This window comes from Helicoverpa armigera, chromosome 5, assembly GCF_030705265.1.
Source record: "Helicoverpa armigera isolate CAAS_96S chromosome 5, ASM3070526v1, whole genome shotgun sequence".
NCBI classification, from domain to species: Eukaryota; Metazoa; Arthropoda; class Insecta; order Lepidoptera; family Noctuidae; genus Helicoverpa; species Helicoverpa armigera.
In genome coordinates, this window is record NC_087124.1 from 12,220,294 (window position 1) to 12,237,055 (window position 16,762).

The 16,762-nt window shown below is 34.4% G+C and overlaps 1 protein-coding gene across 3 annotated transcripts in view; it reads right to left on the reverse strand.

Moving 5' to 3' along the window:
* LOC110379647 (multiple epidermal growth factor-like domains protein 10) overlaps nt 1-16,762 on the reverse strand; it is a 40,337-nt gene that overhangs the window by 11,838 nt on the left and 11,737 nt on the right. For 2 of the 3 annotated variants that reach the window (XM_064034759.1, XM_064034760.1), the window contains exon 2: nt 34-187. In XM_064034759.1, coding sequence (XP_063890829.1) covers nt 34-100 — 67 coding nt within the window. In that variant the 5' untranslated portion in view covers nt 101-187. Of the gene's footprint in view, nt 1-33; nt 188-10,826; nt 10,985-16,762 lie in introns of those variants that run through there. The other variant, XM_064034758.1, reaches the window with a different exon arrangement.

A 16,762-nucleotide genomic window follows, 5' to 3' on the forward strand; every position in this document is an offset into this window, starting at 1 on the left:
AAAAATAAAGAACTAAGTTTAAAGTTAACTTACGTTTCTCAGGTCCCTGTCCCACAGCCAAGCCCAAAAGGCCCAAGAGGCATAATTCCCACCCCTTCATTTTCTAGCTTCTGGAACCAATCGGCAAACGTCGGGGGCGCTCGGGAATTTTCGGGACGCAGGCACTCACGCGCACACCGCCTCACGTCTAGGAAAAATGTTAAAGTATTAATTAGTATACCTGAGTACCAGAGATAAGATAAAATTATCACATCTATGATTAATTGTGTGATAGGAAAAATACTCGTCACGAGATTGGTAGGGATGCTGCTTGTAATATAGTTAGATAGTACGTTAGAAGTAGGTATTATTACCATAGATAAACACAGTAAATTTTATTGTAATTCATAAGAAATTGAAGAAAACAAAACTTTAATTCAATGTTGCTCAACAGTCAGGATAAGAGCTATCTCAAATACAGTCGATTTTAAACTAGGTGTCAACTTCATTTTAAATCATCCCTAGAGACTCGAGTCATCATTAAGACAAGTTATCATTAAGATCTGTCCACATAGACATTTCTACTTAAAAAATATTACACTGAACCTTACACACTAACGAATTTCTGTCGCTCGACTCAACCCGGTGACAAAATCTATCGCACGGTTTTTAACATCATCCTTTGAACCGACCACGCCCGTTTGAAACGAGCATTGCGGATTTCCCCATTGGCTTTTCCGAGCTGGAAATACGCTAGTGTGAAGGCACTGTAAAGCAAATAAGCCAGTTTTAAAGTTTACAAACACGAGTAGGTAAGTATTTAGTCTAGTAACACGTTTTCCTAGTTAGAATCTAGACAGACGAGTTCATTAACACTTATTGTACTGGCTGTTTATTAGCTTTATTTTGCTGAGGAGAAATGAACTTTATTTTTGAAGAGATAAGGTTAATTTTAAATTAGAATTGGTGTTAGTTTTCAGATTCAGGTTCTTAGTAGTGTTTGTGTGGTCTTAGACAACTTTATTAGAATAGTAATAGTTGAGTATTTTTGATCAGCTTTTTTGGCCAGTGTTTTTTTTTTGTTAAGATATGTTTTAATTCTTTTAATGGATTAATGCTTTCATCCATATCACAATAATTCATAATCATAATAATTCATGTAATAATAGCTTCTTATAATAATAGCTCTTTGAAGATTTATGATTATGAGGATGATGTCCTCTTAGCTGATTGTCGGCCATGACGGTTGTTCTCGTATAAGGAGATCAGCCAACAGCGCAGGGCATAGTGCAAAGCATTTGCGGAGACAAAGGTTACTGTCTATTATTTCACTCTCATAGCCTGATGGGACTTTTAAAAAGATCGCGGTATTTATGGAAATATAAAAAAAAACACCGTATTTAATTAGAGCAGAAATCATAATAAACAACTTCTTTAACAATTCTTTGTCTAACACTAAACAGCAGACAAGTTTTAATCTTTTTACATTATTTGTTGAACTAGATTAAGAGGTATTACTTATAAGCTTAAAAGAAACAATCTTATCTCTCATATGAACTGCAGAAATAGGTCACCATGTCGTGTTGCTGATAAGCATGGAGTACTTTTAAATTAACCATAACGATATAGTAACGCCACCTAGTTCTTACACAGTGAACTAAATAATACCTTTACTTCAAACAATTTTTTTGCGAAATCATATTTGTACTGAGTAAGCAAAGGGGTATTTTCCACATTTTCCTAATACATTTATATCTCATTATAATAGCTAAAGTAAGTAGCAAGTAGTTTTCCTCTATAGTTAGCAATAGTATATCACAGAACCGGAGATTGTCCTTGGATACATTTCTACATTTGTATATTGTATACCTACAAGGATACTCGCCGGCACTGTGTCACCATTTCATCAAAGTTGTCTCAAAAGGGCTTCAGCGTGTTGGCTTCCGCCCCACGTTCGCCTTCCAAAAATCTGGGACTCTAAGTATATTCCCTCTCGAATGTCTTATGTTACACAGTGCGACATAAGAAAAAAGTGCTCCAAATGTCTTAAGTCGGACAGTAAAATATGTAAATGGAGATACACTAAAATATGCAGTCACTGAAATAATCCAAAAAGGAATGCATCGTCTACAATCTACATATTTATAGATACAGATACAAAACAGCCCAATCACTTCCCACGATAACTTCTACTGTTAACACGTCCATTACAAGATCCTTATCGCCCAAATGATATACTTGAACACAAATCGAATGTACTAAACGCCACAAATCGTTGTAAAACAATAGATTTTTACTATGTAGTTACAATTTATAATTTCTAAGCGCTTCGCTCTACTGAGTTATATGATTCTCACGGCGACTGCTGTTGCGGAAAGAACTTTGGAATGAAAGATATTTGGTCCATATTTTAACTAAATATATGTAAATGTATGTATGGATTTATTAGAACAGTTAATCAGAAAGCATGCTTAAGTTCAGTCCAGGCTGTCATTGATACTTAGATCTTTGATTTTATCAGTAGGTACTGGTAGTCAGGACGAAAGGGTCCTAAAAAGATGGTCCCAGACCAATTTTCGGATACGGCAGTCATAGACGGTTTGAAACAGACCTCCCAAAGCCGGAGTAAAAGTAGTATCATCATACATAAAAAAAAGAAATCGGTTCAGTAGCTTCTTGAAATTAGAGCATACAACCATTTTCTCTAGCTTTATAATAATTGTGTAGATTAATTAATATTTTTTGCATTTACGTGTTAAAAAAAGGTTGTCTACTTTTCATTGGCAGACCACACGCATTGAAGCCACTGAATCACAGATACGTTCCTATTTACGTAAGCGAACGTGTCATGTACACTACAGAACTTCAACTTAACATTCTGCTGCGGTATCATTACGCGTCGCACTCGTGCTTGCGCAAGCGCATTTACAAGTTTTTTGCATTTACTGCAAACAAATAACATTCCAACGAAAGTTGGTCATCGGGTTACTTTGAGTAAGGTGGTATTATGTAGCTGATATTGTCCTAGATTATTAAATAGAGTCTGACGACGTATAATAGTCTAGTCCTGTTTAAAATTAGCAAAGACTTGAGCTATAATGCAATGGCGTCCACGGCCGATTTCGGCCACGGTGGCTGTTCTCATATCAGGAGATTAGCCACCTGCGCAGGACATATTATAGTGCACGAGCATTTGCGCAGACACAGGTGCACTCTCATACCCCGATGGGACGGAAATCCGTCACGGCTGAAAAGAGATCAGGCGACCTCTTAGGTGACCTATAACAAGAGCATCTCTCTGGATTTCTTTGGAGTGTCTTATCAATTTTGTAGAAGTATTTTTGAGTCTAAGTTTCATTACTCTATTAGGTAGGTACATTATGACTGCTAGTCTAACAACCAGTCTCACCAAGGGTTGTCCGGGAAACTGGGTTGAGGCACTCTGAGAGGCAGTCGCTCCATGTAAAACAGTGGTATTCAGCTACATCCGTCTTAAACTGGAAAATCGGCCCTAACATGTTAAGAAAAGGCTAGGCAGATGATAAGGGATTACTGATTTGAAATCAAGGTTATATTCAATGCTGCGGGTTGCTCGAAAGAGTTACCGCGGCCCTGGTACATAAAAGGCCTACGACGGAACATGACGGTTTTTAGTCAGTAAGAGTCTGACATTCCCTCACCGCTGCTAACCCACAGCGGGAGGGGTCATTTGATGATTTTTGACATCGTTAAAAAAAAAGGTTCTGTTCAATCGTCCTTCAGAGAGTAAATAATCTTATTATTCTTCCTCAACCAATATTGTGTCCCCAAAACTTGCTACACATTTAGCAATTTTTTGTATATTTTTTCCTATGTTCCATAATACTCAATTTGTACGCAATTGAACCACGAAGAGTCACGCTGTGAAAAATATTACTTACGCCATTATATTTATACAGGGTGTGGTTTTACTGGAATTTGATATTTTCCCCTAATGACGGAGGTTTTGTGTTTCTTAAGGGATGCGGTGTTGATTTGGACCTCAAGAGATTTGGAGAATATAATTTACGTTTTAATTGTTTAGATAATATAATTTTTGTCCATAAGCACTTTTTTGAAAAACAGGTAAAAATTGTTTCAAAATTTTGTACATACTTGTTGTAAAATTATTATACGTAATTATTTTACAGGATTTTGCTTTGAAAGCATGTTTTTTCTATATAATGTAAGTATGCCTTACCATACCAAAAACTAAAGAAAGCAACCACCATCAATAACGAATTATCACTCTCAATAACAATTTGTCTCCATATCAACACCATCTCAAAAATAGCTCAACCAAAATTGATAAGTCATCACTCTGTATAAAATAAGTCGGTAACACAACAATTACGAAACGCAAGTACTAATCCAAAGTACAGTCGAGTAAAAAAGCGTTTTGTATCACGATTGATCGTGACTGTAGATACGCGTACTCGATTTGTACAAAAAGGAAATATTTTGTGGTTGCTCGTTTTTTTTTGGCGTGAAGTGTAAAAGTTAGTACGTTTTTTGTCATTTATCAGCAAGATATTTTTGTCCAAAAAAATTGCGATGTCTTTGTTATAATCTATTTTTTTTTTTAACACTTTCAATGAAATGCGATACAATTTGTTTCTAATGAGTATCTGTGCTATAATGTACCAACCTTCTCTACTTGTTCCAAATAATAAACATATTCTTATCGAAAACAACTGTAGCTACTTAAATATACACCAACTATAATAATCTATTATTGCTGCATAGGTCCATACATAAGGTACATGGAGACAAGATGGGAAGGCCTTTGCCCAGAAGTGGGACAATAAAGACTAAGAAAAAAAAATAGTACGGTGTACATAGGTTCATAGAGTCTAAACCACATTAACGGTAAGAATGATCAACAAAAAAAAAACAATGATTCTACAAATCCCAATCACAAACAGCCAATCAGAATAAAAAAAAAACATGACCCCATTCCAAAAAGTATACAAACAAAATAAAGGCATATACCCACTGAGTTCTAAAGCCTTGTTCGCACAAACCGGCCACCGTACCGTCCCATTGTGCGAAGTTAGCCACCGTAACACGTATCGTGCTGTATGCCTTTATACTGTAATGTAATTAGTCTAAGTTAATTACTGTAGGTTCTTGACTCGGTATGTGACCGAAATGCTGAGTTAACTGAGGAGTGCTATAATCGATCTGTTGTTTTCGATTGGAGATTAAAATACTGATAATATTATAAAGAGGAAAAAATATTGTCTGTTGTTGGATTGTAATAGATAAACTCAAAACTACTAAACCGATTTGAAAAATCCTTTCCCTGTTGGAAAATAAGCATTTTCAGAAGTAGGCAACTATGGCCATAAACTATCATATCATTTCAGAATGTAAGCAGATTACTTAAGTTCTTCGCATCATCGCACTCGATTATGCTAATAGAGATGAACTATCTTGTCAGCATTATGGAAATAAGGAAACCACTCTATTCTATAAGCCTAACCTTACAGACTAAACCTAAACTTAGACACATACCGTCTTACCACAAAAACATTTAAACGTCAGTTTAAGACCTGTCTAAAAAAATGTCAGATTACGACGTTGTAATAAGGTCCATTTTGCAGCCACACTTTTTTTAGACAAGTCTTAGAGACATTTTTAAGTTTTTGTAGTAAGACCACTAGACTTTAATAACTTCTCTGTTCCATGAGTCATATGTGACACACACCGATTGATCAACTATTCTGTCTGCATCGTTTGTTTCATTCGTTTGCAAGTTTGGTGATTAACGTTCATTTCCTCTCTCTATGATAAGAGTCCTGTGAGACGTTTAAAAAGAATGACCGTGGTGATGAAGATCGACATAGGTCCTTATGTTTTCAATGAGTTTATGTCATCATCATCAGCCTTTTATTGCCTGTGCTCACTGCTGGGCACAGGCCACCTCCATCCAGAGATGGATTGAGTGGTAATCACCTAAAAGGCCTATGATGGAACACGACGGTTTTTAGTCAGTAAGAGTCTGACACTCCCTCACCGCTGCTTACCCACAGCGGGAGGGGTCATTTGATGATTTTTGACGTCGTTAAAAAAAAGTGGTAATCACCTGTAATTCATTTCTTTGTAAGAACGAAATAAATTGAGACATCTCAAAAATGCACCCAAAGAATGAATAGTGCACATCCAACAGGAATGCTTTTGTTTGTAGGAACTTACTGTTTACTGCGTATAACTGTAAATCTTACGATGTTCCAGCTTTGTCTCCCGGCTTTTATGGCGATTTGTAATTTTAAAGGTCCCTAGACCACGAGTTTACTAACTTAATAACAGCAACATTTTATCCGTTCGAGTCTCAAAAACTACTGAAGCGATTTGGAAAATTCTTACATTTTTGGGAAGCTATTTTATCCTCGAGTAACATAGGTTATGTTTTGTACGGGTACAAGAAGAAGTACCTCTGAGATGCGGATGAAAAATAGCAGTAAGGCTTACAAGGCGTTGTTTTTGACGTTCGAAAAGGGCTGATTTATCAGCCTCATTTGAAAGCTACAAACTACAATTGATATAGGTATCATTTTTGACATAATAGGTTAGCAAATCTATTATGTCAAAAATGATGCAATTTAGTATATATCAATTATAAAAATAACAGTTATACAGTAAAACAAATGCAGTCATTGTTAACTCAATTTAATCATGCATTGTCTGTGTGGGTGACATCGTTCAATTGTTTCTGTGTCACAAAAATGCACCTGACTCACGAATGACTCATTAGTTAGATGCAATTATGCACAAAATTATATTGATTTTTAATTGCAGTTTGAATTGCTTGTAGTTTTCCTTGGTACATAAGTATTTAATTTATGCCTAGGTAAACCCACGGAGGGAGGAAAGATAGCGGAGATATCATAAGGAAGGTATGATAGGCGTGATCAGTTACTAGAACTAACGAGGCGTTCGGGTTCATCATCCGCCAAGCCTTTTTCCCAACCATGTTGGGGTCGGCTTCCAGTCTAACCGGATTCAGCTGAGTACCAGTGCTTTACAAGAAGCGACTGCCTATCTGACCTCCTCAACCCAGTTACCCGGGCAACCCGATACCCCTTGGTTAGACTGGTGTCAGACTTACTGGCTTCTGGCTACCCGTAACGACTGCCAAGGATGTTCAATGACAGCCGGGACCTACAGTTTAACGTGCCATCCGAGACACATCCGAGGCGTTCGGGTTCCTTATCAAATAAAAACTAATCTCAAGTTTCTATAATAAAGTCTAAAATATGAAATAATTTTATTACCTCGATCCGCAGCCGATTGAACCGTAAAACTGCGGTTAAAAATCTTTATTGCAAAACGGATTAAAACAGATTTGCGTAAAAAAAGTTTCGACCGAAAAATTGGTCGACTTTCTAAAATTTTTTCACGCTATCTCGGTTTGTAATGGCTTTAAGCTGTGAAATATAGTAACAAGATGTTATAGGTATCTTCCATTGCATGTTTTTTTAAAACCTACTCGGCGATTTACCGCGGTTTCACCCGCATCACGTGGCAACACCTGCCCGTACCGGGATAAAATATAGCCTATGTTACTCGGGAAGAGTGTAGCTTTCCAACAGTGAAATAATTTTTAAATTGCTTCAGTAGTTTCGTACAAATAAATAAAAACATGTTTTTTTTCGTATCATTATATTGGTGTAGATTAAGAACTATCGTTAGATAACGATCATAGTTACACGGCTAACTATAGCTAGCTATTGGTACAAGTTAAGTTACCAAATTGAAGAAAGTTTTTCAGATTTTAACTGTTATGCATGGAGATTGTTAATTAACTTTTACAGCAATAACTGTTGATTTCTTTAAGCCGTCTTGTCAGTTAAATACCTACGTTACTAAGTAAAAACTCTTAACAACGCTTATAAAATCATAATCATATTGCTACATCATTTATTTTTTACATTGTTGTCTCTTTTATAACTTAACGCATATTGCCTAACTAGGCAAATTAATAAAGTATCTTGTATACTAGTACTTATCATCCTTACTTAATATTATGTATGTGAAAGTTACTCTGGTCTCACACCAACACTAGCAAAGGTTACTTTTTATAAAAGTGCCCCTTAAAATACTGGCGGGATCCACAAGGAATAGCCAGTAATGATATAAAAGAAAAACAAAGTACTTAGGTACATCAAAATATAACATTCTATGTAAACCATACCTATTTAAAATTGAAATAAATATTAAAAGGCAAATAAAATTGAAAATTAAAATCACTTAACCCTTCTCCTAATCGTAGTTCAAGCAATAAACATCACGTAACCAATTTCCAGGGCATTAACATTAATCTTAATATAACAAATGATTTATTAATCAAAGGTTAACGCACAGTGCGACCCGCGTTTAAATACGGGTCAAATCGATGTAAACATAGAGTAATGAAAGATAATGGAGATGCCATAAGGTAGGCCTTCTTGTAGGTCAAGCAACGTTCGGTAGGCATGATAAAAAAACAGTTACTAAAAAACGAGGGGTTCGGGTTCCTTCCTCAAATCAAAATTAGTCTACCAAGGATTGGACTTGTTTGAAAATAATGGGCGGGTTCCATATAAGGCCTGTTACAGCAGAGCTAATAACGTTTCTCGTTCCCCGAACATCCGCATTTTGGTGCACTACTTTCTTAGGAGATTTTGCGTTATGACATCTCCGCTAGTCATTTTATTTCTTTCTCTATGGCTCGGGTCAAATCGATATAAACAATCGTGGTAAATGTAATTCTCCGTTTAGATAAAACATGTATCGATACTTATCGATAGTGTTTATCGATAACATTTTGTCGATAAGAGTTATTTATTCACGATTAAGATTTCTTCGTTGTAAAGTAAATTCCAAGGCATTAACTTGCTTGAGTACAGTTTGTTTAATAATAAACATTGTGTTCTAAGTTATAGTTCTAAAAGAAGTCTATTTATTATGTATGGACTTTTACTGAAATTTATTGCAATACCGGAACACTTTTAAGTAGTGTAGTACCTTATTAGTTTTCAGTTACAGCGGAAAACCATGTAGGTATGATACGAAATTTATCTAAATGTATGTTTTCATTATTTTTTTCAATTTTATTTTTGATATTGCTTCAGTCACGTTTGTATATATCTACATACACCCACGCCTTCCTCCGGAATCACTCTATATATTGGTGATAACTGTATGAAAATCTATGCAGTATTTGATGAGTTAGAGCTAACATACATACGAGTTTATAAAATGGAGTTTGTACCTAATGAAAATACCGACACAGTTGGTGCAGCGATGCGATTGCAATACTGCGTGCGTTTTGAATTGATTTAAAATAAAAAAGATTGTTGTCATTGATAAGACCGCCCATTGAGTCACATTGATGTATCAAGATAAGGGCTACTCTCTCTGGTTTTAAAATAAAGTATTTTTCTCTAGGTAATAGTTGATTAATTTATATATACAGATGTTCATAAAAATAACTATTGTTACAAATTAATAGAAAACAACCCGTGAATTGAAAAAAAAACATAAAATGTTGCCTTCATATCTGTTTCTTGAAAATGAAGAATGATTTTTGTAGCTCGTTTTTCCTACAGATACTATTTTTTTTTTCATATTTGGATATGACTTCATGGTTTATATAAACAATACTTGAACATATTCATTTTGCAATATCTAAGCTGTATAAAAAAAATCCATGGGTCGTATTCGTCATATAGAGAATTATAGAAAATACTAAACTGATAAGATTACCTATGTTACTACCATTCATGCAAGGTGCACCTTAATCATGACTACATAACAAAGGAATTTATTTACTTAGATAAACAATTTGTTTTTTATTTGTAACATCAAGGAAATACGTTAAATAGGTATGTACCTACATAATAATTTTCCAGAAAAAACAAAATAAATATTTAGCTACACTACCTCGACTATTGCATTTACAAAATATGTATGTTGTTTGCAGCTGACTGACGAATTTTTGTATCCAATTATTCTTAATCGTAATACCTACTGTCAGGGATGGGTACCCATCCGTAGAGTGACCACGACAGGTGCATCTCAACCTAGTTAGCCAACCAACCAACTCAAAAGTCCTATCATCTAAAAAATACTGCAATCACGGATTTTTTTAATTCGTTTTGAGGCATAATATTGGATATAAATTATCTACATACCTATATCTTATATAGTAAAGGCACCAAAAGAACCTACCCTTTGAAAAATTGGGATACACTGTTGGGAAACTACACTATTCCTAAATTATAAAGGCTATATTTTATTTAAGTTCCCCCGGGATGCCGGTGAAACCGCGGGAAACAGATAGAATTGAATTAAAAAGTCTGTGCTTAGTATCAACTTACATTTTCACTAAATAAATAAACATAAGATTTCTAACAACTCTATATCGCGAAGGAAATAATTAATCTCTCCGCGAAAGTTGTCTATTCATTGAAGGGAAATGAGTAATTTTCAGTAGTCATAAGGACACTTATATTATGTCTACATAAATATCTATGTACATAAAGTTATACTGCATATAATAGAATATGGTTGTGATTCATTCAATTTCTTGTTACTAAAACTTTACTTTTATTTTTATTGTTATAACTTTGCCTATTTACCTAGGTAATTTGCACAAAAAGTAACTGATAAGTGTCACGGTGAATTTACATTATTTATGTTCTCACAACAAACTTAACCAAAATAATAAGAATACCTTCCCATAACACACAAAAAAAAACAATTGCCCAATAAGTATTTACTGATTGTAACAGCTGACGCATTTAAAACCACAAACTTAAAAACAATTCAAAATTCCAACATACCTCAAACTCAAAAACAAATCCAACAATATCACTAAAACCCACTAAATATCACTCAAATATCATTATTAAGATATTCCTCAAACACGCGTTTGAAACTCCCACAGCACTGAATCGTACGTCCATCGGTCACCACTGTTGAAATTACACTGGTAAGTGGTACGTATCGGTCGGTCAGATTAAACGATCGTTCGCGAATTTAATTTCTTTCATACATAGAGGACTATTGTACTTGTGTATTTATGACGTAATTCTAAGTATGTGAAAAGGTTGAGATGACAATATTTTTGAAGAAAAGAGCCTTGGGTTCTATATCTATACAATGTGTCCCGGGGATAAGTGACCGCCCGAAATTTTTTGAATATTTGTACAAAATTAAGGATAATTTCCTTTATATTTGGGACTTACCGCCTTTGGTTTTTTTTTAATGATTTTTAGTAAATACTGTGACGTGCTGCAGTTTTTTTAAGATATTTCCTAAGTTTTTACATATTTTTAATTTTTTTTTTCTTTATTGACTAGCCGACATCATAGTTTATCAATTAAAATTATCAAACATAACAAAAATGTAATAAAACATTTATTAGAAAAAAAAGAAAATAAAAATTCAAAGAAAATAACGCCTTTTTTTCAGTTTTTCCAAAATAAGTCCAATAAATGCCCCCTTAATATCACTTTATTTAATTTATTAATAAACTACATGATATTTCCTACAATAGCTCAGAACAATGTTTGCTGCTATTTCAAACAAATGCAAAAATACAGTCAGTTGAAATTGACTCCTACTCGGTAAAAAAAGAGCAAAACCTGTTATTAACAGGCCTGACAAAAAAAAAAAAATATGATTTTTTTCAAAAATATAAAAGAAATTATCCTTAATTTTGTACAAATATTCAAAAAATTTCGGGCGGTCACTTATGCCCAGGACACATTGTATATTCTAATATAAAATGCCTTGTGAAAAGAATACACTGCCGATCTCAACTACTTAAATAAATTCCCCATTTCTTCTTTGCTTTTTTTTAGGGTATTTATTGGATCTTATTGGTATTTTCCCTGACTATTGTAAAGAAGTGGGGTAAATATTGAAATTGGCAGCATTTTATTTTTAGCATAAAATTAGTTCTAGATAAACAGTAGTACCTATTATAGAAACTACAATATTTAGCCTAGATGCGGAATAATTGGCACCCACTTGTTTTCAAATAACTGATACTACTCAAATTGTAGTTTTAATCATAAAGTGGTAATTTGTTTGATTACAATCAGTCAGTATGTTACTTACCTAGAACACTGATAACCTTCTGATTGGTTTATCAGCTACGTCAATTGATAACATAGTTATACGAATTTGATTCTATTGTGAGTCATTTATATTTAATTGTTGGTTAATGGTTTATTGTCTGTGTTTTTGCTTTTCAACTTTTTGACCTCTTTTCGAACTAGATTGATTTTTCCGTAGGTACCATGATTCAAATGTGATTCACGTCGATTATCTAATGATAAATAACCTGGGTAATTTGCCTATGAAGTGGTCAAAATTCACCTATACATCAGGTGCAAGCGCTGAATCCCACTGTCTAAAGAAAAGAAAGCAAACATTGAATATTCTTACAATCCCAATGAAGCCTGCAATTCTCTAAGGGATGGGTAAAGGTATTGTGTGCCCGTATTTTAATTGAAATCCCTTGAGCCGTGCCCTGGTTACAGTTGATGGGAAAACAGGTCATTCATATTTACATTTACACAACAGAGTAAAATCAAAGGTAGGTAATTTTATAAAAGCAATCAAAGACTGTCAAATCAAATGTCACGGTATTTGTTTCAATTAATATAATAATTGAGGATATCATAATATGGATGGACACAGAGGAAGGCCAAGACCAACGAAACGATTGATGGATAGTGTGAAAGAACATAATAATGTGGCTGGAAATAATGTTACTTGAGAATGACGCCAGAAAAAGAAGTATGGAAGAAGACATGTTGCGCCAACTTCAAATAAACGTGGAATAAGGGCAGAAGCATAAGGAAGACGAAAAATCAAAAGGATACTAAAGTTGTTAGATTATTTAGATAATACCTAGTGTGTGACTTAGAAAAAAATCACGTTCGTAGAGCGACCGTTCGTAGAGCGGTATTTGCGACCAAAAATAGCTGAGCAACAATTGTTTTTGTGTCAAGTCAAAGTGTCTACTACTACGGAAGTATTATAAGGTCATATGCTATAGTATTTCGTTTTCCTAAAGTGACTCATACTGTTTACGTAGGTTGAACTATTTATATAGTAGGTAGCTAGTTGCTACTTCTTTTGTCAGCATAACTATGAATATAGAGGTATACTTCATAGTCAGTAAACTATTAAGAGCAAATTAGTATTGCACGGTATTTTTTTCAACTTGTCAATATTCGAACAGGAATTATATCATCCATGTAGATGATGTATTTCAGTTTCTTACAAAAAAACCTCTATTTAGGTTTCCTATGTCTTTCAGGTACCCAAGTAGCTAGGTACTGTTCCAGAAACAATTACGTTCTAGGAAATCCTTGCAATAGTTTCTACAAATTGCCTTGTAAATTGTCCACATATCAACTCGGACCATCTAAATCTTTGAGGATCCTTCATCTTCAAGAGAATGATCCCTCTACATTATTATCCTACCAACGTTGGTCAACGACCCCACACCACTTCACCATCACAAACCCAACTCCCCCAAAGAAATAGGACACCACTTTCGTAAGTAAGAGCGCAATAAAAGGCACGTAACAAAAGTATCGGCGCCACGCGAGCAGGATGCGCCAGCGCAGAACGCGCTGACCTTGAACGATGCTCTACTAATGTAACGCTGTTTTCTCCGGCTATGTTGTGTTGGTATCTAATGTAATGTTGAGTTTTTTTTATTTAAGAATTTTATAATTAAGATATGGAGCTGGTTAGACAGTGCTACTCGCTATCAATAAGCCAGATACGTCATGAAGACCAGAACATTGTTTCTATGATCTAATTTATGATCCCAGCTAAAGACAGTGTTCTTGCACTCTTCTGGGTGCAATTTTCATCTGTATTTGGGAAGCTGCTGTGGTTATGACTTGATGGCAATTGTCTCACTTTCCTTCACTTGAGATAGTTGCTAGAACTAAATCATGATCTACCTACTTAGTTATTTTAAAGACTTCCAAAAGAGGAGGAGTTACGTATATTTCAGAGACTACGGAGGTATTATGTAAAATTCTGGGACCACATAAATGCTGGGCAAAATAAACTCAAAACACCAACTTTTAAGACGCGACTAAGAATGCGCGCATTTTGAATTTCTGTGTTTATAGAAGTCGAAACATATGAGTTTTTTCTATGATTGCATATAAAACAAGCAAACTCCCATTCGCATTTCTTTATATGTTCATAGTGTAACCAAATGCGATTAAACCTAGGTCACGACGATCTCAAATAGGGTCCCCAGTCCGGTTATAGGAAACATTTATTGCGCGTTTGCTTTATTTACTTATCTAACTACTATATACACTATATACTACTATCTACGTCTCTCCTCAGCTTAAAGCCATATAAGAGTTGCTGATATAAATAGAACAGTGGTACATAAAAGAATAAAGGAAATTACATAATTACACATACATTATTGAATAAGGAAAAATTGTGAGGTTTTCGCAATACCTGGGGGGATCAAGAAATATGACGAAACCATTTTCCTGGTTCTATACTGACAAGGAAAATTTTAGTCGGACGATTATGTTTCCCGACTGACTGCCAAGAAATGTTACTAATGTATTTAATTTGCATTTCTCTTATTGTGGATTCACGGAACAAACCAGTCGGTAAAACTTAGAAGAATACTTAGGTTTTTGGATCTTTAGCCATACGAAGTCACAAGACCAAAACCCGCAATTCTTTGACCCAACAAAATTCCGTCGACGGTCTAATCGTTCAATCTTCATTCAAGCAGTGTCTTTGCTTGCGTTTCGTAAGCGGAGGTCAGATCAATAAGACTGACCTTAAGAAAACAATCTACTGGCATTGCTATGTGTCTGTATGTATGTTTGTAAGGAAAACATGGGTCTGTATGCCGGTTTGAAGGTATTTTGTCGTTTGTTGATGATCTCATTGTACAGTAACCATGGATTGCTATCGATGTTTTTAAAGATTTGATAGAATTTTCTGGAAGACAAGTAAACACCTATTGATGGTTTTGAGATCATGTGTTTTTTTTTTCAATATATTTGAACAGTGAATATTTTAACAGTGAATTTCAATAAACCTATCTATCCATTAATTTGCTTACTAGAGATACTCGATGCGAGTAAAAAAAGTCTAATATCTGTAGTAAGGAAATTCACAGGATATTATTTGAGGGAGAGGGTGAGAACCAAGGAAACGGTGGATGGATAATAATATGTCAGCTATGAGACGACTGGTTAAAAAAGTATAGAAGAAGAAGACATGCTGCACCCATAACATTCGGATAAAGGCAGGAGAATAATTGCGATGTTTTTTCTATACTTCCTTTAACTGTTGCTCATCTGTTTCTAGTAGTGCCATGTGGCATATTGGCAGAGAGAAGGCCTGTGTCCAGCAATGGGACGAAAAAAGACTGATGATGATGGCAAGAAAACCTATGATAATTTTTCCAATTTATTTGAGTTTGAAGAAAGCATAAGGTAGCAAAATATTGTTAGTTATTTACTACTAACTTATTTATACAAAGTATAGTTCTCGACAAATTGGAAGCCCCAAACGCCAACGCTAATATACCTATTATTATAGTAGCGTAACCATACAAGAGAACTGGTTTTAGACGTACTCTTTAACAAATTATGTAGGTATTTGTTGTAGCCTTGATCTTAGCCTTGAACTTATTTATAAATAAGTAGGCATGTGCGTATAGTCGTCGACAAAAGTGTATTAATAAAATCAGGATCTGAACACTGAATCATTCTCTAGGTAACTGTCAAGAATCTTTTGTTTAGTCCTACATGTAGGTACAGAATAGCACTTAAGCTTTTAGTTATCAAGTATTTTTAAGGCTCTAATATATTTGGGAAAAGTCAAAGCAGATGATATGATGATATCTAGATCGTGCTAACGTATTTTTGTTCCTGGCTGTAGGTACTTATGTAATTTATTTGTAGTTGGGAGGTTCTTATTCAGTGTTAGTTTTTATGAGGCTTAGAAGAATGAACAATATTGTACACGTACAACATTATCTTCTTTGTATCCATTAAATGGTGATTAATTGAATACCAAAGTAGTAAACTCGACCACTTTCAAGGATAAGCCAAAGTCAAGGCAAGAAAAGTAGCTAAGGGAATCCAAAGTGATAGGTAAATTGCAATCAAAAAGAACCAGGTGCAAACTTAATCAAACAAAGAAAGATGAACAAACAATGCTAAAAAAACTTTGTTCTGCTCACCTTATAAAGGCAATCGACCGTGAAGATAATATAAAAATAATCTACCTTTCTTTAAAACATAAAGTCCGTCTGTAAGAATAGCAACCCGTTTCAAGGCTGTTCTTTTATGCTATTGTTATTAATGTTTGGGGTTCCGTAGAATTCGACAAGACCCATATTTTTTTAAAAGTTTTTTTCTTATTTTTACATAGATAGATTAAATACATAAAGTTCTAAACAATTTATAATATGATACTTGCATGCAAAATACAAAAAAAAAGGATATAAAAAAATATTCGATGTTATTCTAACTACCTACATATTTTTACGATCACCTCTGTGAGAACAGATAATAATAAAAAATATTTCATTAAAAAAATCCAGAATTTCATATAGTCCATGTCTTTTGGACAAAGACTCGCTCTTGACCAGTTTTTGCTTTATTCCAACCTTGAATCAAGTAGTTCACACAATTTTATTGTTGAATAATAACAATATTATTTTGGGCCTTTGTATAATTTTATTACAAATTGT